Source organism: Panthera onca, chromosome A3 (genome assembly GCF_046562875.1).
Source record: "Panthera onca isolate mPanOnc1 chromosome A3, mPanOnc1 haplotype 2, whole genome shotgun sequence".
In the NCBI taxonomy this organism is placed as follows: Eukaryota; Metazoa; Chordata; class Mammalia; order Carnivora; family Felidae; genus Panthera; species Panthera onca.
The window spans coordinates 39,574,500-39,601,927 of NC_138341.1; the positions used below are offsets into that span (position 1 = coordinate 39,574,500).

Sequence of the window (27,428 nt, forward strand, 5' to 3'; positions counted from 1 at the left end):
AGGCGTCGGTTTCCCCACCATCACACTGAGGGTGGGGCGGCACGCGGGTCTCTTTCGGCCCTGCCAACTGAGCCACCTCGGGGTTCCATTTGAGCGGCCGGTGCACCAGGGCGCGCAGAGGAACCGCCCCAATTCAGCCGCGGGCCGCGGCAATAGGAACGGGGCGGGTCCCGCGTGTGCCCGACCGGCTCACCGCCCAATCGCCGCGGACCCGCCGAGCCCCGGGGGGCTGGGGCCGCCGCCGCCGCCGCCGCCGCCGCCGCCGGAACGTGCCGCGGCTGCGCTGACGCGCGAGCGCCGGGCAGGGCGGCGGGAGCGCTCAGTCTGGTGGCGGCGGCTGCCGTGCGCGGACAGACGTGCCCGGAGCGTCGCAGCCGTCCGCGCCGCCCGCAGCCGAGCCGCGCCGCGCCGCGCCGCGCTGCCCCGGCCGCGCCCGCCCGCCCGCCATGGTGTCATGGATCATCTCCAGGCTGGTGGTGTAAGTGGCCTTCCCCGCGCCCCTTCCTTTCCCTCCTTCTCCGCCCCCGACCCCCGGGCTGCGCGCGCCCCTGCAGCACCCGGCCCGGTTCGCTCCGGCTATTAATACCCGGCGGCCGCTAAATTTAGCAGGTACAGTAGCTGCCGAGGACGCCTGCAAGCGGGCGACACAGGACGCGGCTGCTGCCCAGCGGGGCCAGGCCCGGGCGCGGGGGACCGGCGGGCGGGGCGGCGAGGGCCGGGGCGCACAGGGGCTGCGCTGGGGGCTGCGTCCCGCCGCGCGCCCCGACCGCTTTGTTTCTCGGGTGGGTGGGATTTGCAGAGGCCCCGAATGGGCGCGCCGCGGGGACACGCGTCTGTCTCCTTTGGGAGAAATGCTGGCGGGGTCTCCCTTCGCCGCGCCCCGCCGCCACGCTTTTGTCAGGTGAAAATGACAGAGCCCAGATGAGCCTGGGGCGCTGCCTGGAGGGGTCAGCGTGCGGAAGGGTGGAGAGATGAAGGCGGGGCTCCTAATGGGATTGAAAGAATACTCCTTTTTAGGTTTCTCAAATTGACAGCGGCCAAGGCAAGTGGGACAGAGCAGGACGTGTATGAATCTTGGGGTAGACGCCTCGCGTCCCCTATGTCTGATTCCTTTGGCGGGGTTTTGTGGGAGAGAGAGAGGCAGGCATCTCCAGGAATTCACGGGAAATTTCTAAGTGACAGACAGCTACTTGGGTGGTGGCGGTGACACCTCCCAGGCCTTGTAGGAGAGCGCAGAGTCATCTGGGGTGAGGCCTGTGTGAAGTCATTGGGAGGGTGGGCGTGGGGGGCGTTTTTCTCCCTCCAGCCCCAGAGCTGAGTAGACATTTGAAGAGCTCCTTCCCTCGTGGATTCGTTTCCCTTTGGAGATATACATGGCTGTTCCTATTCCTTTCCTTCCCTAACTATTTTTGCCTGAGTCAGGACAGATTTGCCACCTGCTCAGGGGACCAGGGGGCTGAAATTGGCCTGCACAGTGAGGGCCGGAGGTGCACCTCAGGCTTTTTCTTTGTCTGGGAAAGAGAGGCTCCAGACTCTGGTTGATTGTGCGCTATCACTCCCAGCGTTGTGAAACCTCTCCCATCTCCTACCCTTCTTCACTGATTTTCAAAGAAGCAGCCAGGGGCAGCTTTCTGAAGTCATTCTCAGCATTGTATCCCTGCCACCATTCTGGGCTTTCTTCCCAAAGCCAGAGTGTATGTGCCTCTTGGCCCCCAAGTCATTCATTCCATGCAGGCCTCTCCACAGCTGTTGCGGACTGCCGAGGGTTTGTGCTGTACCTCGAGGTGGCATGTTAAATATTTAGAAGATTTCTGAAGGCAGAGTTGGCATGAATAATACAGGGAAGCGGCTGGAACGCCTTGTCCCACCTCATGCCTGACCAAGGCCTATCTTGCCTTCAGGGTGGTATTTTCTCTCCTGAACTAGTGTGTGATCTTCATATTTGGCAGTGGCTTCTGGAGGGATGTCAGGGTGTGGCCGGAGACTTTCCTTGGCCTGACTGGAGGGCTCATTTTCTATAGGTCCTACTGGGCTGGGGCTGGCCCACTGGAGAGTAAGGGCTTCTAGTTGGGGTCTGTGTGACCATCTTTAATTTCATTAGCATTCCCCCTCTTCTGCTACCCAAGGGAGCTGAGGCGGGTGGAGAAGAGAGGCATATATTTGGGAGGGGGCTCAGGGTTGCTGTTACATTCTAAAACCACACTCCCCAGAAGCTTCAGAGAACTTCAGTGACCATGAGCGCTGCCCCTCAGGTCAGCCCAGGACCCTCTGCCCCAAGGAAGAATTTGTGGGATTTGGGGATGTTATTCCCATGTCAACTCCAGAGGGTCAGAGATACCACCTATCCCCCCAGTCACCATCTTTATAGAAACCCAATGTGGAAGTGTCCGTTGTGAATTATTAAAACCAATTTAATAAGCAGTACCTATTCCACATAAATAATACCTGTTCATTATAGGGAAATTAGAAAGTATAGATAAATAGATTGAAAATCACATTATTACCACATAGAGATAGCTAATGGTAATTTTGAGAGGTATATTCTTCTAGATGTTTTCCCCTATGCGTACAGACTTAATCTCCTCCTGTGTTTTTCTTTTCTTTCCTTCCTCCCTCCCCCCTCCCTCCTTCTCTTCCTTCCTTTCTTCCTTCCTACCTTCCTTCCTCCCTCCCCCTCCCTCTTTCCCTTCCTTCCTTCCTCTCTCCCTCCTTCCTTCCTTCCTTCCTTCCTTCCTTCCTTCCTTCCTTCCTTCGTAGTTAATTTGAGAGAGAAAGAGAACATGGGGGGAAGAGGCAGAGAGAGGAGAGAGAATCCCAAGCCCTGACATGGGGCTCGATCTCACAAACTGCAAAATCATGACCTGAGTTGAAATCAGGAATCAGACACTTAAATGACTGAGCAACCCAGGTACCCCTACTCCTGTGTTTTTCAAACTGGCTTCCCTGAGGGCCACCCAGCCTGAGTGGGTGGGCTCTGGGCTCCCAGCCCTGATCAATGGGAATAACTCCCTTTTTGTTTGGTTTGTATATTTGGGTTCTAAATAAAAAATAACTTGGAAAATATATGGGTTTTAGTGTTAATAAAAAGCCACACATCAGTTCTCCCCTATCATTTCTAAAACTGCAGAGGGAATGTGCCTTGCCCAAGGACACCAGGTAAGCTGGTAAAGAAAACAGGCTCCAGAATTTTGGTCCAATGCCCTTTCCACCTCTGCCTGTCCTTGACAGTTGTCCAAAATTGATCTCTTTCAAGCTCCCAAGACCTCTTCTATGGCATCCTGTGATTTTATCCATCAGTCCCATTTCCTGTAAGAAACTTTTTCAAGGCATTGTAAACTTCTGTGACATCAGAGAACATTTAAGGAAGACCTATGACTGTGTTCTGAGGATGGAGAGGGAGTATCTTCCTTCCAACCAGAGGCCTCAGGACAAGAGGGTGGCATCTAGGCACAGCCAGACCGTGCCTTTAGATATCTGTCTTGCCTTTGGCTATGAGGGGTTTTAGGACTGTAACCATGGTTTATTTCCCTCTCTGACCCCTTGCCCCCTCCCAAGCCTCTTTTTTTGAAGTGCCTGGCACTTGTATGCACTCAGTAAAGGCTGGTTATGTTGAAGGAGATCAGAGTCCCTGGGGTAAGCAGGAGAGCCAGCAAATGTTATCCCCTGGAGATGGAGGTTAGTGGGTATCGGGACTTGCTTGTACCCACTGGGCAAAGCTCTTGAAGTGAGGACCAGTTTGAGAAGCTGCTGTTTTGCGAGTTCTCTTCCTCCTAACTCCATTGGCTGGGCCTAGGAAAAATTAAAGAATATTCAATGTAGTAGCAAGGTTGGCTCTGTTAAAACCTGGTTGATATCTGGATAGAACACAGGGGCTCATTTATGACTGGTCTGCTTGCCTCCTTTAAAATACTTTGTTTTCTGAACTGAAAGAACTGAAAGAGAACTGAAGTCTTGGGCACCAATGAAATTCAAACTGGGGAGAGTATGTTTATGTGCACTGGGGGATTCACACAGAGGTTGCTCTCTGCCTTCTTGGGAGAATGCACTATCTTGAAGCATTTATTCCAAGGAGAGGGTGTTGCCTCATTGTCTTTGGGTAGAATTTTGGCTAAGGCCCAAAATGTTGGCTAAATGAATCCAGAGGTTCCCCTTTGGTTATGAGACCAAAAGTCCATTTCACTGTGTGGGGAAAAGAGAGTTCTAATTTTAAAAATTCTCGAGGTAACTGAAAGCTATGCAGAAGAAACCTTTATTTCCACATTGCACATCTTAAAAAAAAAAAAAAACAAAAAAAAAAACCCAAAAAACAAAAACTAGTTTTTAGAAGGTACCATCTGATGTTTAAGACAAGAGTCTTAGTTTAATGGCTGCAGATCTGGCTCTGTCCCAGGACTGTGATTTGGAGCATGAAGTCTAGTTGTCCTGGTCAGGGATATACAAGCAGAGAAGACTGGAAGGAATGTGAGTTGCCCTCAAGATATTCCCCAACTGTTGCAAAACAAATGGAAATCAAGAAAAAAGGCCATAAGTCCTTAAACATGGGCTTGCCTTTCTCTGGGGCTTCCTTTAAAAAGTGGAATGCAGAAAAATGATCCTATTAATTATGGGTTCAGGTTGGTTGAGGATTTATTTCCTGGCACCCTGGTATGGTATAGGGTAGGATCTGGGGAAATATTTCAGTTGGATTGTGAGAGGGAAAATGTTGAGCTGGAAGTTGAAGGATTTGGGTTCTAGTCCCAGCACTGGACCGACTCACTGTTACAGTCCTAAGGCCAACTTGCACTACGCTGGGGCCCTGCTTCTGGTCTGTGAGACACGGGTGTTGGCCAGCATCACCTTGGAGGTCCTAATTGTTCTAGGCCTCCTCCCATTCCCCTCCTCCCCCAGCTAGTCAACATGCACCATATTTATTTATAAACAAGAAGAACATCCTCAAGGAAGTGAAAAATACCAGCTTAGGTATCATTGCTTTTCTGCTGCCTTGTTGTTTATTAATCCTGTCTGCCTGATGGGAAGTAGCTTTTGTGCACTTTCCCCGCACTGTGTCTTATTTGAAGGGTGGCTGACAAGTGAGAGTCTTACCTAGTTATTACTGGGTCAGTTTCCCCTTCCCTTCTGAAGTGAGCTATCTTCTTTGGAGTGTGTATTCTTTGAGGGAGCAAGAGCTCCGGGAAGAATGACAGAAGAGAGAGTCAGGCCCTCAGTGGCCACCTAGTGAGACTGCCATTTTGTAGTGTGTGTGTGTGTGTGTGTGTGTGTGTGTGTTTTCCAAGGAGGTTCAAGAGTCTGGGGGTGGGGGGTAGGGGAAGACAATAGTCACAGCATATGGCACATTTGGATTTTTATTGTCAGGGATGAGCCGCACACATGCCCAGTTGGTGTCTCTGAGAATTTTTCCAAGAACCAACAAGAACTTAAGGGGTTTGCATTTCGGCTATGAGGACATTTTCCTCTCACTCCTGGGACTTCGGTGGATTGGCCCTGATGGATTGGAAGATGGATAGTTCTATTATATTTGTTTTGAACTTTCAAATCCATCCATCTCCACAAAGAAACACATTGTTTTCCTTTTAGGTTTTTTGTTTGTTTGTTTGTTTGTTTTTAGTTGCACCCAGAAGCTTTTCTGGGATTACAGGGTTTTTTTGTTTGTTTGTTTTGTTTTTTGTTTTTTTAAAGGAAATATAAAGGACCAAGTGTTTAGGACACAATCTGAAGGAATCTTGACAGGTAATCTGGTTTAGGCTTTCAAAAATGACATGTGTACCTAGACCAGGGATTGCAAATGAGTGGCATCTCATGACTGATAGGAGGTTTCCTGGAACACTATCTTGAGAAGTATGAATCTGGTTTGGGCTCCATGGGGAAGGAGTCCTGTGAATGTTTCATTCAGGGAAGATGATAATGGGGGCACACCTAATGGTACAGCATTTGCTCTCCCAGATTTAGCCCATTCCTGATCAAATGGGAGAATCCCAGTGTCAGAATTGTATACACTTCCCTACCTAAGTTAACATCCCCCCCTTCCCTGCAGCATCCCACCTCTAGTAGGCCTTGTCAGCCACCAGGCAGCTCTAGGGCAGTGGCACCTCCTTCTTGCCAGTATAGGGGCTGTCCAGCCTAGTGGCTCTCTGGTCTGCCTTATTCCTCTTAGGACAATCACTCATATACTACATTCCCCTCTTTTTTTCTCTTTTCCTTTCACCAATCACAGCTCAGTTAAATTCTACCTTGGTCTTCTCTTGTGTACTTATGCGTTCACATCCTTTCTGCCTCCTTTTAGGGTCTATGTATGAAACTCTGGGCTTCAGAATGAATTTCCTCTTCCCATCTGGCAACATATTTCCCGGCCATCCTATTTCCGACTCTCGATCTCAGCTCAGGTCCAATGGGAACTTGTCTAAGATTCTCATTATTGGCTACAGAACCAGGATTCAACCCCCAATGAACCATTTGTGCTGGACTGTGACCCATCCTTCCTGGTTCTGAGAGATCACAGCTATGACTTTTCATGAGTTCTGAATGGCATCCTTGGACTTCCCTAACCCAGTGCCCAACCACGAACCTTTCACAGATGGGCTGCCTAATTGTGATCTGTGTAGAATTTAGTTTTGCCCAACTTGGGGTTTAGACTGCCAAGACAATGCCTGTCAGACATAATATGCTGAGCGGATCACACTACTCGAAAGAGAGTGGGATACAGCCCACCTTGAGAAAGGCATGATAAAACACAGCCAGCTGATGCTGACGGCTTACAGTTGATTTTCAGGAACATGCAGAGACCTTTTCTCATGAGCACAACAGGCTGAGAACCACTTGTCCCTATGTGTCCCTACTGAGGAAGTTGCAGGATCCAGTAGGATCTATAACCTCTTCAGGCCAGGCTCTGTGTGCTCATATACCACAGTTTTATGAGGGAGACCTCTTCGCTCTGTCTTCAGAACATTTCCCCATCCAACTGACTTCTGTCTCTGCTGCCACCATCATGTTCCATGTTCCAGTCCCCAATTATTTCTCTCCTGGACCATTCAAAAGCCTCCTAATTGTTTTCTTGCTTCTATTCATATGCCTCCAATGATTTGTTTAAAATATAAGATAGATCATAGCTTTCCCCTGCTGTTTAAAAATTGTCCAAAGAACTCCCGTGATATTAAGAATATAATTCAGGGGTGCCTGGGTGGCACCCTCAGTTGGTTGAGCATCAGACTATTGATTTTGGCTCAAGTCACAGTCCCAGGGTCATGGGATCATGTCCCGCATCAGGCAGGCTCTGTGCTGAGCATGGTGTCTGCTTAAGATTCCCTTTCTCTCTCTCTCCCTCCCTCCCTCCCTCCGTCCCTCCCCCTCTGCCCCTCTACCCTGCTTGTGCTTTCTCTTTCTCTAAAAAATAAAAATAAATAAATAAGAATAAAATTCAGATTCCTTACCATTCTTAATGAGATGCAGCAAGGCCTGGCCCCTGCTCACTGCCCTGACTTCACCTTGTACTGCTCTCTCCACACTCAGCTCCAGCTTCCTGACTGTCCCTGGAAGGCAGCAAGCTTGTGTCACTCAAGGGCCTTTATACTGGCACTTTGCCCTCTGTCCAGGATGCACTCCCCTAAGTGGTCCATGGTCCTCACTCTCTTTCCATTTAGATCTCTGCTCATATGTCACCTATCCAGGACAGGCCTTTTCTGACCGTCTTCTCCAAAAGACACCCCACATATTGCTCTATCCCCTGAAATTATGCTTTTAATTCATTTATTTACTGGCTTATGGTCTGTCTCTTCACATAGAGTTTGATCTCCATGACTTTTGAGACTTTGATCTTGTTCATAGCTGTTCTCCCAGTACCTAAAGTAGTACTACGCTCATACTAGGTATTTAAAAAATATTTGTTGAATGAGTGATGACTTAGTATTCCCTTTGAGTTTAGAGGATCCTTTTTAAGCCTGCGTTTATAGAACCTTGATTTGTGACCATGGCAAGTGACTTGACTCAAGCCTCAAGTTTCTCATCTATAAAATAAAAGATGTGGTTTCTCTCTTTCTGGAGATATGAAAAACTAAATAGTCTGGAAGCCTTCCCATAATAAAGCTGAATTTTCAAATTTCTACAAAATTTGGATAAGATATAACTGATCCCCTCAAAAGCATAGCTGAGCTTTTAAGTAAGGATCCTTGCCAGGAGACAGAAGAGAAAGGGAAGCATTTTGCGAGGGTATAAACTAGTACTGCAGCAGGGACCTAATGGATCACCCTGAAATTTAGTTTAAATCAACAGTCATTTTGTTATCATCTCTCCTGGCTCTGTGGTTCAGGAATTTGGACAAGGCACAGGACACAAAACTCATCTCCACTCCATGACGTCTGGATCTTTAGCTGGGACGGTACAATTGTCAGTGACAGACTAGACATTTGTTCCAAGGCCTCTGCATGTGGTCTTCCTATGTGATTTCTCCAGCATGGAGACCTGAAGACAGTCATATTTCTTATGTAGTGGCTCAGGGCTCCAAGATTTAATGTCCAAGAAGCATCAGTAGAAACTGTAGGACTTCTTATGACCTTATAACACAGGTCCTAGGATGACACTTCTACTACATTCTATTGGCCAAGCAAATACTAAGGCCATAATAGATTTGAAGGGGGGCAGATTAGACTCCATCTCTCAGTGGCGGGGTATCAAATAATTTACAGCCATTTTTAACATATCAACTCAGAGAATTGGCCAGCATGGTTTTAATGTCTATATAGAGAAAACAGGGGCCTGGGTCTGTGGAGGCTGAACATTTACATATAGCTGACACTTGAAGCATTAGGGTACAGTGTAGTCCTGAATAGAAGGATAGACCCATGAGCACAGGGAGATGACAGTGAAGCTTGTCTGTCTTGCTCTGTGTTCTTGGTGGGGGTGAAATCTCCCTTGGGACTTTGAAACCACCCATGGATCTGTCCTCATATGGGTTTGGAGTCTAAATGATTGCATCATGCATGGTCTGAATACCCATATCTGAGAAATAATTGGTCCTGGGCCAGTGTTGCCCCTGGGGTACCTTGTAAGAATTAATCAAGTCTCTCTAAGAACCTTCAATATGCATTGTACAGAATTAGCTCAAAGAACATGAATTCACACCCCAAAATTACAAAATACCTGAAGTACTGACCACCCCTAACCTGGAGTTAAACACTACCAGCAGCAGGGTTAGCCCCACAGACATAAATAAATGAATAACACACATATATTAATTATATATATTATTTATCTACAATTGCCACTACTTAGAGACTTTAGAATAAGCCTTCCTAAGTGAAAAAATAAATCAAGAATTGAAAATACAAGAAAACAACAGATCCTGGGGCAGAGTAGGGAGAGGAATGGGCCCATTGGAGAAGAAGCAATTCTAAACATAAAAAATAATGAATTGAAATAAAAACTCAGTGGATTGTTTAAATGATGAGCGATTGAATACCAAGGGAGGAGTGTTTTCAACACTACTTATCTTGGAGCTAGAAGGCATTTTAGTGATCTCAGGTTTTTGTTTGACACTAGAAAGAAGATAGGACCGGAGGGCTGAGGTCATTCATCAAGGTCAGTAGCCTGATTGGCTAGGCCAAGATTTGAGGCCAGGTCTTAGTTTCTGAAGATGCTTAATTTTATGTTGTTAACTGGGGTTGGACTAGGACTGGTGGTGACTAGAAGACAAACTTTTGGCTTGATAGAAGGGCAGGATTTCTAGTAATTGGTGCTAATGTGAGGCAATGAGTTCTTGGCTTCTAGCCCTAAGACCTTCCAGCTCTAAAACTATGATTTTAATATTTTCCCTTATAGTGGTAGAGGAAGAGAGGTAAGAGTTATTGGAAAGATTCTCTTTTTCAGTGGGTAGGCTTTCCATTGTTGTGCAAGATTGACTGATTGATTCATTCATTGACTCACTGCCTGCTTATTGACCATTTGTTTTGGACCACACACTGCTCTGGGCACCAGGAACGTAAAGATGAATGCATTTCAGTTCCATCTTTGAGAAGCTGATAAGGTCACACCGCCAGTCAGTGGGAAACTCGGACTTGGATTCAAATGTCCCTCCTGCCCAGCCAGTGCTCTTTCCATTGAGTGGGTATGTGTAAATGACTTTTCTGGCTTTGGTTGGAAATTGTAGGGAGGAGCCCTTTCAGCAGGGGAAGTGGTGCATCTCACATATGAATGCGTGTAACCGCTGCCGCATCTCTCTGCCTGGGGAACCCTGGGGCATCCAGTGTTGGGAGGGAAGAGGCAGAGGAGAGGGTGTACTGAGTGAAAACAGTCTGGGACTGACAGAGGGGTGAGGTTGAGCATTCTCACCCACTGTATTAGTCTATAATTGCAGCTGTAAGAGCCACAAACATCGTGGCTTAACACAACAGAAATTAGTCTCTTAGGGTTTTGGAGGCCCGAAGTCTGAAGTCAGTCTTTTGGGGCTGAAATCCAGATGCCATTAGGACTTCTGGAAGCTCCAGGGGAAAATCCATTCCTTGCTTCTTCCAGCTTCTGGTGGCTGTTGGCATTCCTCGTGACCACATCCCTTCAGTCCCTACTGCTGTAGTCACTTTTTCTTCTCTTCTGTCTTCGTATCTGTCTTCAGTCACTCTTGTGATTACATTTAGGGCCCACCTGGATAATCCTGGATACAGTCCCCAGCTCAAAATCCTTAAGGTTACCACACCTATAATGTCTCTTTTGCTATATAGGGTAACATTCATAGGTTCTAGGGACTAGGCCCCAGCTATTTGGGGGGATCACTGTTCAGCCTCCCATACCCATGGCTGCCGGTTCTGCTGCCATTAAGCTGAAGAAAGTTCATCTAAAAACAGACTTAAGAAAGGTGAAGACTCTGATGTTCTAACATCTCTTGTCTCCATTTCCAGACTTTCCTTGATTTGTAGAAATCAACAGAAAAGACTGCAAATGGTGAGGGTATAATGGATAACAATACAATGAACACTCCTTTACTCAGTGCCTGCTTAAGAAGTAGAACATTACCAGGGTGTGTGGGTGGCTCAGTCGGTTGAGTGTCCAACTTTGACTCAGGTCATGATCTCGCGGTTTGTGAGTTCGAGCCCCCCGTCAGGGCTGATATGATAGCTCGGAGCCTGCTTCAGATTCTGTGTCTCCCTGTCTCTCTGCGCCTCCCCTGCTTGAGCTCTGTCTCCCTCTCTCTCTCTCTCAAAACTAAATAAAAACATTAAAAAAAAAAAAAGTAGAATATTACCTTCATTGTAGCAGTATATCACCACTGTTAATGAACATTTGGATTTTTTCTAGGTTTTTGTTTTTCTTTTATTCTTGGAAAGAGCTCTGCAATGAACTTTCTTGTACGTGTTTCTGGGTACACCTGTGCACAAATTTCTTTAGGAATGGAATAGCTGAGACATAGGGTCTATGCTTTTTTCACTTGCCTAAATAACATAAATTAAATGTTCATAGATGTGTAGGTCCATTTCTGGGCTCTTTGTTATGTTCAGTTAATCAGTTTGTCTGACCCTGCATTAGGACCTCACTGTATTAATTATAATAACTTTTTGAGAATTCTTGCTCTCTGGCATGGCAAGGCTCATCCATATCTTACTCTTTATAAATTATTTTCCAAAATGGTTTTCCTTCAGCGACGCATATAAATAACTTCAGTTGCACCATGGCTTTACCGTCACTTGATATTGTCACAGTTTAGAATTTTTGCCAGTCTGGTGGGTACAAAATGGAATCTCATTATGGTTTTAATTTGCATTTCCCTGAATACTAATGAGATTGAACATCTTTTCATATGTTTATTGCCCATTCATGTTCTCTCTTCTGTGAAGGGCCCCTTCAAGTCTTGCCAAATTTTCTCTTGTCCTTACCTTATTAGTTAGAAGGAGTTCTTTAAATATTCTGGACTCTAATCCTCTGTCACTTGTGTGTTACAAATGTCTTCTCCAAGTCTGTGGTTTATTTTTCCATTTTCCTTTATGGTGTATTTTGATGAACAGAAGTTCTTAATATTAATGCAATGGATTTGTCAATTTTTTCATTTTATAGTTTATACTTCCTGTGTCCCCGGAAAACCTTACCTACCTGAAATAATGAAGATATTCTCCTACAGTGCTCCTCACAGTTTCATTGTTTTGCCATTCACATTTAATTTCTTTCTCCATCTGGAGATGATTTTTATATATGATGTGAAATAGGACTCCAGAATTTTTTCTTTTTTTTTTTTTTTTTATAAGGAAAACATTGCCCTAGCACCATTTATTATAAAGCTCATTCCTTCTCTTCAGATCTGCAATGCTTAGCCCTATCGTAAATTAAGTTTCCATAGATGTGTGTTTGTTTCTGGGCTGTTTATTCTGTTGAACAGTTTGGCTCTGCAGCAGTAACACTGTCTTAATGACCATAGCTTTGTGAAAAGTCTTGATGTCTGGAGGGGCAAGTTCCCCACCTTCAAGAGTGCCTTAGCACTCTCCTCTTTCGTATATATGTTTAGAATTATTTTTTTTAAATGTTTATTCATTTTTTGAGAGAGAGAGACAGAGAGAGAGAGAGAGAGAGAGACAGAGCACAAGCGGGGGGAGGGGCAGAGAGAGAGGGAGACACAGAATCTGAAACAGGCTCCAGGCTTTGAGCTGTCAGTATAGAGCCCGATGTGGGGCTTGAACTCATGAAATGCGAGATCATGACCTGAGCTGAATTCAGACACTTAAGCAACTGAACCATCCAGGCGCCCCTAGAATTATCTTAGAATTATGTTTTACAACACACACATGCTCGCACTCACTGCAAAATCTGTTGGGAGTTTGATTGGAATAGCGTTGAATGTATGGGCCAATGGAAAGTTGATGTTCTTAAGGATAATGAGTGTTCTAATCCATAAACATGGTTATCTATCTCTTTATTTATTTAGGTCTTTAATGATTTTCAATAAAATGTTGTGATTTTTGCTGTGTCTTGCATGTCATTTGTTAAATTTATTCCCAGGTACTTGGTATTTTTTGATGCCAGTATATTTAGTATACTAATAAAATTTTCATCTTCCAGCTCTTTGTTAGAAGAATGAAAGCTTGCTAAACTGTACATTCTTTTGGGGTTTCCAGATAAATAGTCATGTCATCTGAGACCATAGCACAATGTTGTGTCTTTCCAGAAAATTATTCCTTTTTTTACCCTTTTACTGCAAGGTGATCGCTAATGCAAGGAGACTTAAAGTTGTGAAGGCAAGCATGCTTTCTTTGTTCCTGATCTTAAAAGGAATGCTTCAACATTTTCCCATAAATTATTGTGCTTGCTATAGGGTTTTCAGAAATAAACTTTATCACTCTAAGTTTCTTTGTGTTCTTAGTTTGCTAAGACTTTTTATAATGAGTGATACTGTATTTTCTCTAATGCTCCCTTTAAGATGACAATGTATTTTTTCTGGCCCTTTATCTGTTAAATGGCAAGCTGTATTAATTATTTTTGCCATTAAGCTAACCTTGCCTTCCAAATAAACTGAATTTAGTCACACAACTTTTCCTTTTTGTGTTGTTAGAACAATCCTTGATTCAATTTGTTAATATTTAGTTTAGCTTTTTTTTTTTTTAAGTTATGTATGGGCTATATTGTCCTTGTATGGTCTTGCTATTAAGATTATGCTAACCTGGGTGGCTCAGTCAGTTAAGCACCTGACTCCTGATTTTGACTCAGGTCATGATCTCATGGTTCAGAATTTAAGCCCCATATTGGGCTCCACACCTGACAGCGTGGAGCCTGTTTGAGATTCTCTCTCTCTCTGCCCCTCCCCTGCTCACACACACATGCACACATGTGCACGCTCTCTCTCTCAAATAAACTTAAAAAAAAAAAAAAAGATTATGCTAACCTCATAAATGAAGTTGAGAGTGTATCCTCTTTTTCTATGCTCTGGACTAGTTTCTGTAAGATTGGATTTCTTTCTGGAATGATCAGTGAAAACTGCCAGTGAAATCATCAGGGCCAGATGCTTTTATGTAGGAAGATCTTAAACTAGTTATTCCATTTCTTTCATGATTATAGATTTTCTCTATTTTCTTGAATCAATTTTAGTTGACGATTTCATTCATTTAAAATTTTTTCCATGTTATCGATAGTTAACATTGCTTAAGTTTATTTATTTTGAGAGAGAGGGAGAGAGAGAATGCAAGTAGGGGAGTGGCAGAGGGAGAGAGAACCCCAAGCAGGGCCCATGCTGTCAGCACAGAGTCCAATGCGGGGCTTGAACCCATGAACCATGAGATCAAGACCTGAGCTGATATCAAGAGTCAAATGCTTAACTGAGCCACCCAGGTGCCCCCATCCCATTATTTTTTCCCTCTCCTTCTAGCAAACGCATTCGATATGTTAGATACTGTTACTTGATCCCCATAACTCTTCATCTCTTTTTTCTGATTCCTTTTTCTGTCTTTGAAGGAATAATTTCCTTCACATTGATCTCCTCAGGCATTTCTACTCAGCTGCTGAACATACTCAGTAATTGTTAAATTTCATTTATTGTATCTCCAAAATTTTATTTAGTTGTTTCAGAACTGTTTGGACATGTTTCGTGGTCTCTTTTCCTTCCACATATTTAAAAAAATTTTTTTAACGTTTATTTTTGAGACAGAGACAGAGCACGAACGGGGGAGGGGCAGAGAGAGAGGGAGACACAGAATCGGAAGCAGGCTCCAGGCTCTGAGCCATCAGCCCAGAGCCCGACGCAGGGCTCGAACTCACGGACCGTGAGATCGTGACGTGAGCTGAAGTCGGACGCTTAACCGACTGAGCCCCCCAGGTGCCCCTCCTTCCACATATTTTAAAATCAAGTTTATTCCTTTAAACACATTAAACATATTTTATATTCTGAGTCTGATAATTCTAACATCTAAATTATTTTCGAAGGTCTAACTCAACTATCTTTTGTTTCTGTTGGCTACATTGTGTAAGGTACATTGTGTGTTTTCCAATCAAAAATGCTTCTTGGGGCGCCTGGGTGGCTCAGTTGGTTAAGCATCTGACTTCAGCTCAGGTCATGATCTCGCAGTCCATGAGTTTGGGCCCAGCGTCAGCTCTGTGCTGACAGCTCAGAGCCTGCAGCCTGCTTCTGATTCTGTATCTCTCACTCTCTCTGCCCCTCCCCTACTCACACTCTGTCTTTCTCACTCTCAAAAATGAATAAATGTTAAAAAAAATTTTTTTTAAATGTTTCTTTATTTCTTCCTTCCTCCCTTCCTTCCTCCCTCCCTCCTGCTTGCTTGCTTGCTTGCTTGCTTTTCTGTCTGTCTGTCTGTCTAAAGCTTATATTCTCTGGGACTTTATCTGTAGGAATACTTTGAGGCCTGGGTTAAAGGTAGTTTCCTCCAAGTTTGCATTTGCTTCTTTTGGGGGTCTAGGGACAGCACCAATATTAGACCCATAGAAAATAAATTATTGAGATTTTTTATTTGTCCACTTGGTTGGTATAAATTTGAGCCGCAAATGGGTGAGGGCAGGCTGTGATTACAGATTCCCGGTGGGAAATACTGTTTTTTGTCCACCTACTATCATGGCTAAACAATAGGCATTTTCCTTGTGTGTACCCTCAGGCATGGTAGCAGGCTGTCTCTGGTTCACCCTTTTACTTTTTTGGGGTCTCTTTTTTTTTTTAAATTTTTTTAATAGCCATTTATTTTTGAGAGAGAAACAGAGTGTGAGCGGGGAAGGGGCAGAGAGAGAGAGGGAGACACAGAATCCGAAGCAGGCTCCAGGCTCTGAGCTGTTAGCACAGAGCCTGATGCGGGACTCGAACTCACAAACCATGAGATCAAGACCTGACCCAAAGTCGGAAGTTTAACTGACTGAGCCACCCAGGCACCCCTGGGGTCTCTTTTTATTTCCCAGGGCTGCTATACCAAAGTACCACAAACTGGATAGCTTAAAACACTAGCAATTTATTCTTTCATAGTAGTGGAGGCTAGAAGTCTGACATCAGTGCAATGTCAGGGCCATGTTGTCACTGAAGGCTCCACAGGAGAATCTGTTCCATGCCTTTCTCGGCGTTGGTGGTTGTTAGCAGTCCTTGGCCTTCCTCTGCATCAGCTGTCACATGATTTTCTTTCTCTTTGTGTGTCTTCTTTTCTTATAAGGACACTAGTCATTGCATAGGGCCCACCCTGATGATCTCATCTTAACTTGATTTCATCTGCAAAGGCTATTTCCAAGTAAGGTCACATACACAGGTACTGGGGTTAGAGCTTCTTTATATCTTCTTCAGGGACACAGTTCAGTTCATAACAGAGTCCAAACTTTATAGCAGGGTGCCCTGGGGTAGGGTTACTCCAAGTGCTCTCTGAGGATCCGAGCATCACCTCATCTGGGAATTTATTAGAACTATATACATTTTTGGGCCCCCGCCCCAGACCTACTGAATGAGAATGCCTGAGGGTGGGGCCTGGGAATCTGTGTATTAATAAGCTCCCCAAACTTTCTTATGCAGGCTGGATTTTCACAAGCACTGCCCTAGAGTTTGTCTTCTGTAGTTGACATCTGGCCAAGCCTTATAATCTAAAGTTCAGTGCCTCAGTTCAGCAAGTGCCCTTAATTTACCTTTCTGGGGCACTCATTTCACTTGGTGTTTGGCCTGTAAGACATCCATACATTGATACAGTATGTCCATATGTCTTAAAAGATTCTTTAAATTGTGACACCTGGGTGGCTCAGTCAGTTAAGCATCTTGATTTTGGCTCAGGTCATGATTTCATGGTTCATGGGCTCCAAGCTGACAGTGTGGAGCCTGCTTGGGATTCTGCCTCTCCCTCTCTCTCTGCCCCTCCTCCCCGCCCCCCTTCCCTTGCCCCTGCACACCATGCTGTCTCTTTCAAAATAAATAAACTTAGGAAGATTCTTTAAATTTATTACTTTTTTATTTCAAAAACTCTAAACCACAGAAAAGTTGAAAGAACAACGCAGTGAATACCTGTTACTTTTTTTAAAAAAAATGTTTATTTTGGACAGAGAGAGAGTGAGAGAACAGGGGAGAGGCAGAGAGAGAGGGAGACAGAGAATCCCAAGCAGGCTCCGCACTGTCAGCCCATGAACTGTGAGATCGTGACCCGAGCTGAAATCAAGAGTCAGGTGCTTAACCAACTGAGCCACCCAGGTGCCCCAAATATGTGTGTTACTTTAACCTGGATATACCCACTCCATCTCGTTCTCCATAAATACCCACATTTCCCTCCTGCTTAACCATCTGAAAGTAGGCTGCAGATATCACCCCTCTTTGCTCCCTAATACTTCAGTGTGTCACTCAAGGACTAGATTATTCTCCTACACTAGTGGTTCTCAAACTTGTTGGTTTCACCCTTTATACTCTTTTTTTAAAAATTTTTTTTTTATTTGACATTTATTTATTTTTGAGACATAGAGAGACAGAGCATGAACGGGGGAGGGTCAGAGAGAGAGGGAGACACAGAATCTGAAACAGGCTCCAGGCTCCGAGCTGTCAGCACAGAGCCCGATGCGGGGCTCGAACTCACGGACTGTGAGATCATGACTTGAGCCGAAGTCGGTCGCCCAACCGACTGAGCCACCCAGGCGCCCCTATACTCTTTTTTTTTTTTAATGTTTATTCATTTTTGAGAGAGAGAGAGAGAGAGAGAGAGACAGAGCATAAGCGGGGAAGGGGCAGAAAGAGAGGGAGACACAGAACCTGAAGAAGGCTCCAGGCACTGAGCTGTCAATACAGAGACTGATGCTGGGCTCCATCTCACAAGCTGCAAGATCATGACCTGAGCCAAAGTCAAATGCTCAATCGACTGAGCCACCCAGGCACCCCTCACCCTTTATACTCTTAAAACTGGGGATCCCAAAAAATTTTTCTGTGGCTTATATTTTTCAATACTTACTATGTTAAAAATTAAAATAGAGACATTTTGAAATACGTATTTATCAATTAATTTTAAAATAAAAAGCCATTACATGGCTTTTTAATGTTAAATAACATTTTTTTCTACCAAAAATAACTACATTTTCCAGAACAAAAACAAATGGTGAGAAGAGGGAATTGTACATTTTTGTAAGTCTCTTTCATGTCAAACTTAATCACAATCTGGAAGTTGAAGCCTTATTATAAAGGTTGATCTGACTTACACTTTGTTTTTTGTTTTTAAAGTTTATTTATTTTGAGAGAGAGTGTGCAAGTACATGAGCAGGGGAGGGGCAGAGAGATAGGGAGAGAGAGAATTCCAAGCAGGCTCCACACTGCCAGCGCAGAGCCTGATGTGGGGCTTGATCCTTTGACCTGGAGGTCATGACCTGAGCCCATACTGAGTCAGAAGCTTAACCTACTGAGACATCCAGGCACCCCTGATCTGTCTTACACTTTGAAGAGATTTTATCCATGCATGATTTGTAACATCATGCATTTGTCATTTGGAAACTATTGGTTTACCAAATTAAATGCATATCTTCTAAATGATGACACATTGCATTTATACAGTATTCAAAAATCACATTAACTAGTAACACCATCAAGCTCATTAGAAGAGTCTTTAAGTGTTGGGATGCTCATGGTAGTGAATGCAAATTTTCCAAAATTCAAATTTTAGCTTGAAATTTCAAACTTTTTCATTGGCAACAAATACTATTTGTTTTTCTTGAAAAAATGGGCTCATGTTGTTCATTTTCTAGAAAACACTTGCCAGATACCCAAGTCTGAATAACCATAGTTTGTTAGTCATTCATATAACAGTGGTGTTCCATGAACAAAAGGGGACAATCAGCATACAACTCAGTGATGAGGGTGCTTTTCCTCAAGGCAGTTGTCATACTTTGGTATGCAGCGGGACTTCATGTGTACTTATCATTTTATTGTAGAATATTAAAAATGCCTGTATTCAAGAGTCAAAATTTAATAAAATTGACGATTTTCATGACATTCCTAAATGAAACGAGCATTTCCCCCTCTACTGTGTGTCATGGTAGAGAATATGGTAACTGCTGGCAGAGATTAGTGTCACTGCCTGGACTCATGCAAAGATCCCACAGCAGTTTTAACCTTCACTGTTTCTGTACCGTCACTGTAAGTTCAACACAGTAAAAAAGGCAAATGTGTTAGTATTATTGTTAAAACTGCTCTGACCCCATGAACCCTCTGAAAGGGCCCTGGGAACCCCCTCAAAGGGTTCTGAGGTCTCCTAGGAGTCTGGATCGCACTTGGAGTACCACTCACTCTTCTGTATAACCAAAAACCATTACCATACCTAAGAAAATCAACTCTAATTGTGCAGCAGCATCTAACATGTGGTCAGTTTACTCAAATTAATTCCAATTTTTAAAAGTCCTTTATTTTTTTCTTGCTTGTATTTGGATCCAGTTAAAGTTCACTCTTTGAACTTGGCTATATGTCTTTTGACCAATCTGGAACAGTTCTCTCCACCCGTCTCCAGTTCATGCTGGCTTACAGCACTTAAGTTCTAGAATGGCACTGACTTCAAGCGAGGCCTCATTCAGTAGCACAAGATTCTCTTGGTCTCTCCCCTGCACCCGTGGTTAAGGTTGGCTCCCCTTGTAGACCCAAGGTGGTTGCCAGAAGCTTTCAGGGGTTTGAGTTTCTCACTGATGTCCAGCAGAGGAGAGCATCTTCTGTGGGACCCAAGGAGGTTTCTTCCCTCAAAAACTCCTATCAAGCATCTTGGTCTCCTGATTTTGGCCACACATCTGTCCCAGAGCCAATCCTTGTGTCAGGAGGATGGTATGTTCTGACTTACATAAACCCACCAAGACCCACCCAAGATCTGGGGCCATGATCAGCTTCTCCAAATTACAGGGGCTGCATGGGGCTGGGGGAAGGACCCAGAAAACATCCGCATTCTGTTACTAAGACACAGGCAAATATCCACCAAGGTTTAGTTTCCATAGTAATGTCAAAGACTTTACTGAGTACCTGCCAAGCCATTCTTTATTCCCTCAGCAAGTGCGCTGAGGCATCTGGTATTTAGTGAGGTGCTACTGTGGGCTGAGGGCTGGGCCACCACGAGGGAGAATGGAGTCCATCTCCATCAACTGCCATCATAGCAGTTTTCGTGTAAGGCTCTGTGATATCATGAATACAGCAGTCATACAAGGTGGGCATTACTACCTCTTTCCTAAATGATAAAACTGGAGCCCAGAGAGCTAAGTCGCTAGCCCCAGGTTCCCCAGCAAGTTAGTGGTGGAGCCGCGTCCAGAGAAACATAACGTGGCCAGCAGCACCGCCTGGCCCAGGGCTGGGTGGGACTCGGGGTTTAGATTCTGGTCCCAGCTCTACCTGGGTGGGCTGTATGATCTTGGGCATCCCTTCCTCTTTGTGGAGTTGGGCTGAACCTCTGGCCATGCAGGTTCTCTGGTTCACACCACCCCGCCATCTGTATCTCCTAGAAGTGTTGACTGCTCCGGGCACCCTAGGATCTCACCCACTGAGCCTCGCCCCAGAGTCTCAGGAGTCCTGCAGGGTCTTTGATGTTATGATGAGAAGTTGTTGAGAACAAGTGGTGTAAGGAGGAAAGAGGCAGGGCCTTCAGGAACTGCCTCCTTCCACTCCTGTGGGGGGAATAAAGTGGAGGTGAGGAGCACTGGAGTGGCTGGTGAGTTGTTGGTGTGGCTTCTGCCCACCCAGACCCAAGAGAATCAGTTTAAGGAGCTGCTGGATATGCTTTTATCCTTCTTTGGTAGCAGGTTAGCTGACTTGCTGGGTTTCCTGTCCTGGCTGGCTCAGCCCCGCCCGCCACCTCACCGCACCTGTGCCTGCCTCATCTCAGGACAGGCTGGGATCCAAACTCTGAGGTCAGCCTGGGCCCGTCCAGCCCCGCAGTGTCCTCTCAGGCGTGACTGGAGCTCAGCGCTTCCCCGGAGGCAGCTTATCCAGCTTAATGAGGCTCTGGGCAGGGAGGTGGTTTCCCTGCAGGACGTGGGCAGATCCCCTGGCTGTCACGGATGCCTAGGTAGCCGAGCTGCCGCCGCTGGGCTGGCAGGCTAGCAGCAGGATGAGGTCAGCTGTGGTTGCCATATGCCTGGCACCAGGCAAGGGGCTCTGGGGCTGGCTGAAGTCACTCGGAGTGGGAGCTCTGATCTCGGGGGGAGAATGTGAAGACAGCTTCCTGGGTAGATGAGCTACACTAGTCACTGAAGGTCAGCCCTTCCTTTACATGAGTGTGCACCTTGATGGTTTTCATAGGCTTTTTAAAAAAAGTTTATTTATTTTGAGAGAAAGAGAGCATGAGCAGGGAAGGAGCAGAGAGAGATAGAGAATCCCAAGCAGGCTCCCCACTGACAGCGCAGAGCCCAGTGTGGGGCTCAAACTCACGAAACCCTGAGATCATGACCTGAGCCGAAACCAAGAGTTAAGAGACACTTAACCGACTGAGCCATCCTGGTGCCTCTGATGGTTTTCAGACTGCTTTCATGTCTGTTATTGGATACAGGGTCACAAATGTGGTGGCTTCCAGGCTGAGAACAGCCTGGAAGTGGTGCTTAACAGATTTGGGTCTGTCACCAACGTCTAACATTTGAGAGATGTGGCCCTTAAATGCAGATTTCTGTCTTCTGATGAAGAATCAGAACATCTGGCACCGCAGGAGGATTCCAGAGAGGCAGCAGCTGAGCGGAGCCGTGGTTGCCCACGGGGTGCATGCTCCCAGACCTGCTCAGCTTCCGCCTGGCCCAGGTACTGCGGGCTGCTGGTGGTTACCATTTCTCATCTTACACCTGTCATTTGCAGCACCAGCCTGACACAGATCTGTGCCTTGTTATCCTAACCTACAAGCAAAACTTAGATCCGTTCTACCAAAATACAAATACGTGCTTTTACTGACACATGTCTATACTCTGTGGCAGATGTCGCCTTTGCAGTGTGCACGCATTGTTTCACTGAATCCCGACAGAGGTTCTACGGGGTAGGTAGTAGTATTTCCATTTTCCAGATAACCCATCTGAGGTTTTGAAAGGCTAAGGAATTTGCCTGGCTCTTGAATGTTAGAGCCTTGGATCTGTCCTATATCACAGCCTTCGCTTTGTCTTTGCCTGAGTGTTGCCGCATCACCTGTGTGTGTGAAAGGAGCATTAATAGTAGAAGACGGTGAGAGTGAGAGTCCAAGCAGTGAGACTCAGGGAAATTCTGAGGTGCTGTGGGCTGGACTGGCTGGTCTGGGGAGGCTGCACGAAAGAGGGGTAAGTGATCATCCAAACGCACTTTGGGTATCCTTCTGCAGGGTAGGAGGCATGTTCCAGTTGCTATGAGGTTAGGTGTAGTGGTGAGAATGTGCCAGTGGTGCTGGCTTGAGATGAGAATTAGTGTAGTGACATCTTGAGAGTTCAGATGGGAAAGGTAGATTTGAGGTCAAAATACAGAACTTTGCTTTTAGGCAGGGGTGAGCCAGGGAAGGATTTTGTGAGGGGGAGTGACGTGAGAGCAGTGTATTGATGTCAAATTGAAGCAATCAGGGTTGAACCAGAGTCTTGGCAGTTGGAAAGGAAAGAAGAGGGCTGAATCGGTGAATCAGCAGAAAAGAAGTAATTGACAGGACCTTGAACCACACATGTGTAGAATCAGAAGGGGTTTTGGAAGTCAGTTAGTCCTATTTTGTTCTGGCATAAGGACCACTTTGGTGACATCTGTGACAGCTGGGCAGCAAGTCACTTCCAGTGGCCCTCCTTATGGCCATTCCCTTCCTTTGGCTCTATGTCTATGTCCCCGTTTAGACTTAGGAGCCCTGGAGCTGTCAGTCACTCAGCTGGTGCCCAGGGATAGATAGTGGAACAGTTTCTTACATGGCTGTTAGCTTCTAAAGCTAGCACATAAGGGTGAGAGTTACTCATGTCTGCCCTGGGGTAGATAGTGTCCCTCCCCAAATTCATGTCCACCTGAGACCTCAGAATATGACTTTATTTGGGAATAGGGTCTTTGCCAATGTAATCAAGTTCGGATGAGTTCATACTGGGTTAGGGTTGGCTCTAATCCAATGACTGGTGTCCTTATAAGGAGAAGGAAATTTGGACGCAGACTGAGACACACAGGCAGAATACCATGTGACAATTGAAGCATTTTGGAGTGATGCCTCCACAGGCTGAGGAACACAAAGGACTGCAGGCAGTCGCTAGAAATTAGGAGAAGGCAAGGGAAGACTGTCCCTCAGAGCCCTTGGGGGGAATGTGGCTGTACCAACACCTTGGTTTTAGACTTCTAGCCTCCAGAACTTTGAGAGAATAAATTTCTGTTGTTGTAAGCCACCAAGTTTGGGGCGCTTTGTTACAACAGCTCTAGGAAATGAATGTAGTGGCCATTACCTTGGAGAACCCATAGTCCCTTGCTGGCCTCCCTATCATAAGAGGAAACAATGGCTACCTGGCATGACTTGTCCTTAGAGAACCCATGCAGTCCCCAGTTTCTTGTCTCTTGTTTGTAGTACTCACATTTTAATAATCTAGTGTAGAATTTTGCTCTGATGTTCAGGCCCTCCATAATATACTTCTAAATGACCTTATTTTTCACTGTTCCCCATGACCATCCCTACATATGCCATGAGCTTTCCATGCTCCAACTTGAGTCATTACTACCTCTCTTCTAGAATGGCATCCCTCCCAGCCCCCAACTATATCCTTCCATGTTTAAGGCCCATTTTTTCTTCCTAGACCATTCTAAATTGGATGTTTGGTCCTAAAAGCTCAAAGCACACACTGCTAGCTATCACCAATCATTGGGCAATATCCTACCCAGCTGTCCTGAGGCATCTCCCATGTTTTTGTATTTATTAACTCATAAATTTGTTTTTTGTTTTTTGTTTTTTAACTTCACCGGTATCGATGGCTTGTGTCTTAGTCTCAGGTCTTAGTCGCTTAAAGGTAGACAGCCTGTCTTTTGCTTCCTTTTCTCCTCTATACACCTTGTACATTTTTTAAAAACTTGACATACATATAGAGGAGTTTCTAAACAATGATAGATGACAATTTTTATTTGTTTGGGAAAGATTAAAAAGAAGAAAGTTTGACTTGAAGAGACATCTTCTTGACCTTTAGAGTAGAAAGCATATTCTGGCTCCTAGAAGGTGATGATATGTCTGTACATATCCTTGGGGCACAAATTCTTTATCCTTCTCTCATCAAGTCCAACCTCATATATCCAAAAAACAACAATGCAGTCATTGAACATCTCCTGTGTGCCTGGGTCTGTGATGGGCCATGGGAAGGTGGTAGAAAATAAGACAGATATAACCTTTATCCTCAATGAGTGTTTAGTTTTGTGGGAATACTGGCAAAAAGGAAATGAATACTTCTTGACCTGCTGCCAATGGCTTTTTATTCAGGTGACAAGGTACAGTTAGGCCTGGAGGTCATACTAGGCTCTGGCAGCCATGTTTGTACTGCATGACCTGCCTTCTCTACTCGACTGTGACTGATTGGATCAAAATGTGCATCTGACTCACACTGAGCCAGTTACATTTCTCCTCTCCAGGCACCACGGAAGTGAGATTTTGAAGTAGCCAGTTGCTGTGGACTGAGTTGTGCTCTCCCCAAATTCATATGTTGAAGCACTAACCCAATGTGATGATATTTGGACGTGGGGCCCTTGGGAGGTAATTAGGTTCAGATGAGGTCATGAGGGTGGAGCCTCCCATGATGGGAGGTGCGCTTATAAGAAGAGACACCAGAGAGCTCTCTTTCTGTCATGTGAGGACACAGGGAGAAGGAGGATGTTAGTAAGTCCTCAGCAGAACTGGGCCATTCTTGACTTCCAGCTCTAGAATTGTGGGAGAATACATTTCTGGGGCACCTGGGTGGCTCAGTCAGTTGATTGTCTGACTCTTGATTTTGGCTCTGCTTGTGGTCCCAGGGTTGTGGGATCGAGCCCCATATCTGTGTTGAGAATGGAGCCTGCTTGGGATTTTCTCTGTCTCCCTCTGCCCCTCTCCCCTGCTTACATGCGCTTGCTCTCTCTCTCTCTCTCTCAAATTAAAAAAAAAAAAAAAAGAATAAATTTCTGTTGTTTAAGTCACCCAATCTGTGGTATTTGGTTATGGTTGCCTGAGCTAAGACACCAGTTTATCAAGAGGCAGGAACAGCAAGTGTAAGAGTGAGGAGGTGTGGAGGCTGTGTTCTGCCACGAAGAGCATGTAGAAGGTGGGCCAGCAGAGCAGGAAGAAGACAGAGATGTTCAGAGAACTGAGGTGGCTGAGATGCTGCATGGTTTCCCCAGGACTCGTCAGTCCCTGGTTCCAGACACTCGCAAGGCCCAGCTGCCCTGGGGGGTCTTGCACTACCCCCGAGTCCTCCCCACAAATTCCCATTATTGCTTATGCCAGCTCGAGTCAGTTCCTGTTAGTTACAACCAAAAGAACGTCTGCCCTCCCATTTTACAGATGAGGGAAACAGGAGCTGAGAGGCCCAGGGCTACCGTGGTGAGTGACAGAGTTCAGGCTGCAGTTCAGGTCTTTAGACCAGCAGCCTCCCTTTCTTGCCCTCCAGGTTATCACAGTGAACTTGTTAAACAGACCCGGGGAGGTTCTGAAACTATGAGGAGAGAGATGCTGTTATTCCTCTGCTACAAACCTTTTAAAACAAGACCTGTGTTCTGTCGTACTGGAACATGTCTTTCCAACATCACATGTGTTGGCCCCTTTCTTCTGTAATCCCGCAGGGCTGTCACCACTTGCATCCTTGCCTTTGAACTTTGCATCTAGGAGATTCTTAGCACTGCACACTGGCTGACAGCCAAGGTCTTCCTAGACCTTCATATTTTCTTTGCATTTGTCTTCCTTTGTTCTTGTAATCTGATACACATTTCTATCACGAGCCAGGGATCTTCTCTGAGCTATATGACAGGGCATGCCTGGCACCTGTGCCCTGTTAGGTTTTCATATTTGTTTTATGATATAGTTTATTTTTATTTTAAATGTTTGTAATGTTTATTTATTTATTTTTGAGAGAGAGAGAGAGAGAGCATGAGCAGGGGTGGGGCAGAGGGAGAGGGAGACACAGAATCCGAAGCAGGCTCCAGGCGCTGAGCTGTCAGCACAGAGCCCGACGTGGGGCTCGATCTCATGGACTGTGAGATCACAACCTGAGCCGAAGTTAGACGCTTAATCAACTGAGCCACCCAGGCGCCCCTATTTTTATTTAAATGGTTTATTATTATTATTACTATTTTAATGTTTATTCATTTTTGAAAGAGAGAGACACACACACACAGAGTGTGAGCAGGAGAGGGGCAGAAAGAGAGGGAGACACAGAATCCAAAGCAGCTGACAGCACAGAGCCCGACGCGGGGCTTGAACTCATGAACTGTGAGATCATGACCTGCGCCAAAGTCAGCCGCTTAACCGACTGGGCCACCCAGGTGCCCCATATTTTTATTTTAATTTTAGAGACAAAGAGAGGACAGGAGAGGGGTTGAGATAGAGAGAAAGAATCCCAAGCAGGCTTCACAGAGCCAGACACAACCTTGGGACTGTGACCTGAGCTGAAATCAAGAGTCAGACGCTCAACCGACAAAGCCACCCAGGTGCCTCATTTTTATGATATAGCTTTAAAATGAGTTCATCATTAATTGGAAAATATATAACATAGAAAGGAAAAGTTATTACTATCTCCACCATTTCAGCACAACTGCCAATAACTAGTAGTTTTCTACTTGTGAACTTAATTCATAAAACTGTGTAGCTGTAACTGTAGATATTAACAACTTTGAGTTCCACTTTCCCCCTAAACATGATGATATAAACAGTTTTGTTCCGTTCCACACATTTCGTAAGTGTCATTTTTAGGGCTGTATGCATTCTAATACATTGAGCACAATAAAGTGTATAGTGAGTCCTTTTTGGCATGAACGGACGATAAATGTGAGATGCCTCTTTGCGAGACATTTTGTTCATTTCTGGTTTTGTGTATGTGTGTGACTACAGGTAATACTACAGTCTTTGCTTTTGTTTTTCAGATGTTTTCCCTATGCTAGATTTCATAAAGGGGAATCACGTATAACCAGGTAGGACTCCTGGAAAGGCAATCTTGGGAGTGTCTCGGTGAGACTCCTCTGGTTGCCAGTAACAGAAATCCGCTTCAGATCAGCTTCCGCAAGAGAGAACATTTACAGGAAGGATGCTGGGGCAGCTTCTGGAATATGAGGGTAGAGTCCATTAGGACCTCATGAAGGACTGAAACGTGGGAACAATAGTGAGAATGCAGACAGCTCCTGTCTCTCTCCCTCTTTTAATTCATGGAACCAGGATCTATTCAACTCCTGTGTGACAGTTTTAGGTAACAGTGACGAGCTAAAAAGAAAACAAACAAAAAAACAAAGACTCAGCTCATGCCCTCCTAGGGCATGTCTGTCTGTCTCTCTTAGCATGAAATGTTGTCTCTGCTTCTCTGTTCTTCTTTCTGTCTCTGGAGACGTCCATTTTTGCTTTGGTGAGCAAAATGCTTAGGTGTGGCCACCGTAAACT

At 45.3% G+C, this 27,428-nt stretch overlaps 1 protein-coding gene across 6 annotated transcripts in view; it reads left to right on the top strand.

The window, feature by feature from the left end:
- Window positions 1-225: 225 nt before the first annotated feature.
- Window positions 226-27,428, top strand: part of REEP1 (receptor accessory protein 1) — a 110,422-nt gene continuing 83,219 nt past the window's right edge. For 2 of the 6 annotated variants that reach the window (XM_078444691.2, XM_078444686.2), the window contains exon 1: window positions 226-478. In XM_078444691.2, coding sequence (XP_078300817.1) covers window positions 447-478 — 32 coding nt within the window. In that variant the 5' untranslated portion in view covers window positions 226-446. Of the gene's footprint in view, window positions 479-504; window positions 610-27,428 lie in introns of those variants that run through there. The other 4 variants (XM_060655949.3, XM_078444689.2, XM_078444690.2 and 1 more) reach the window with 4 other exon arrangements.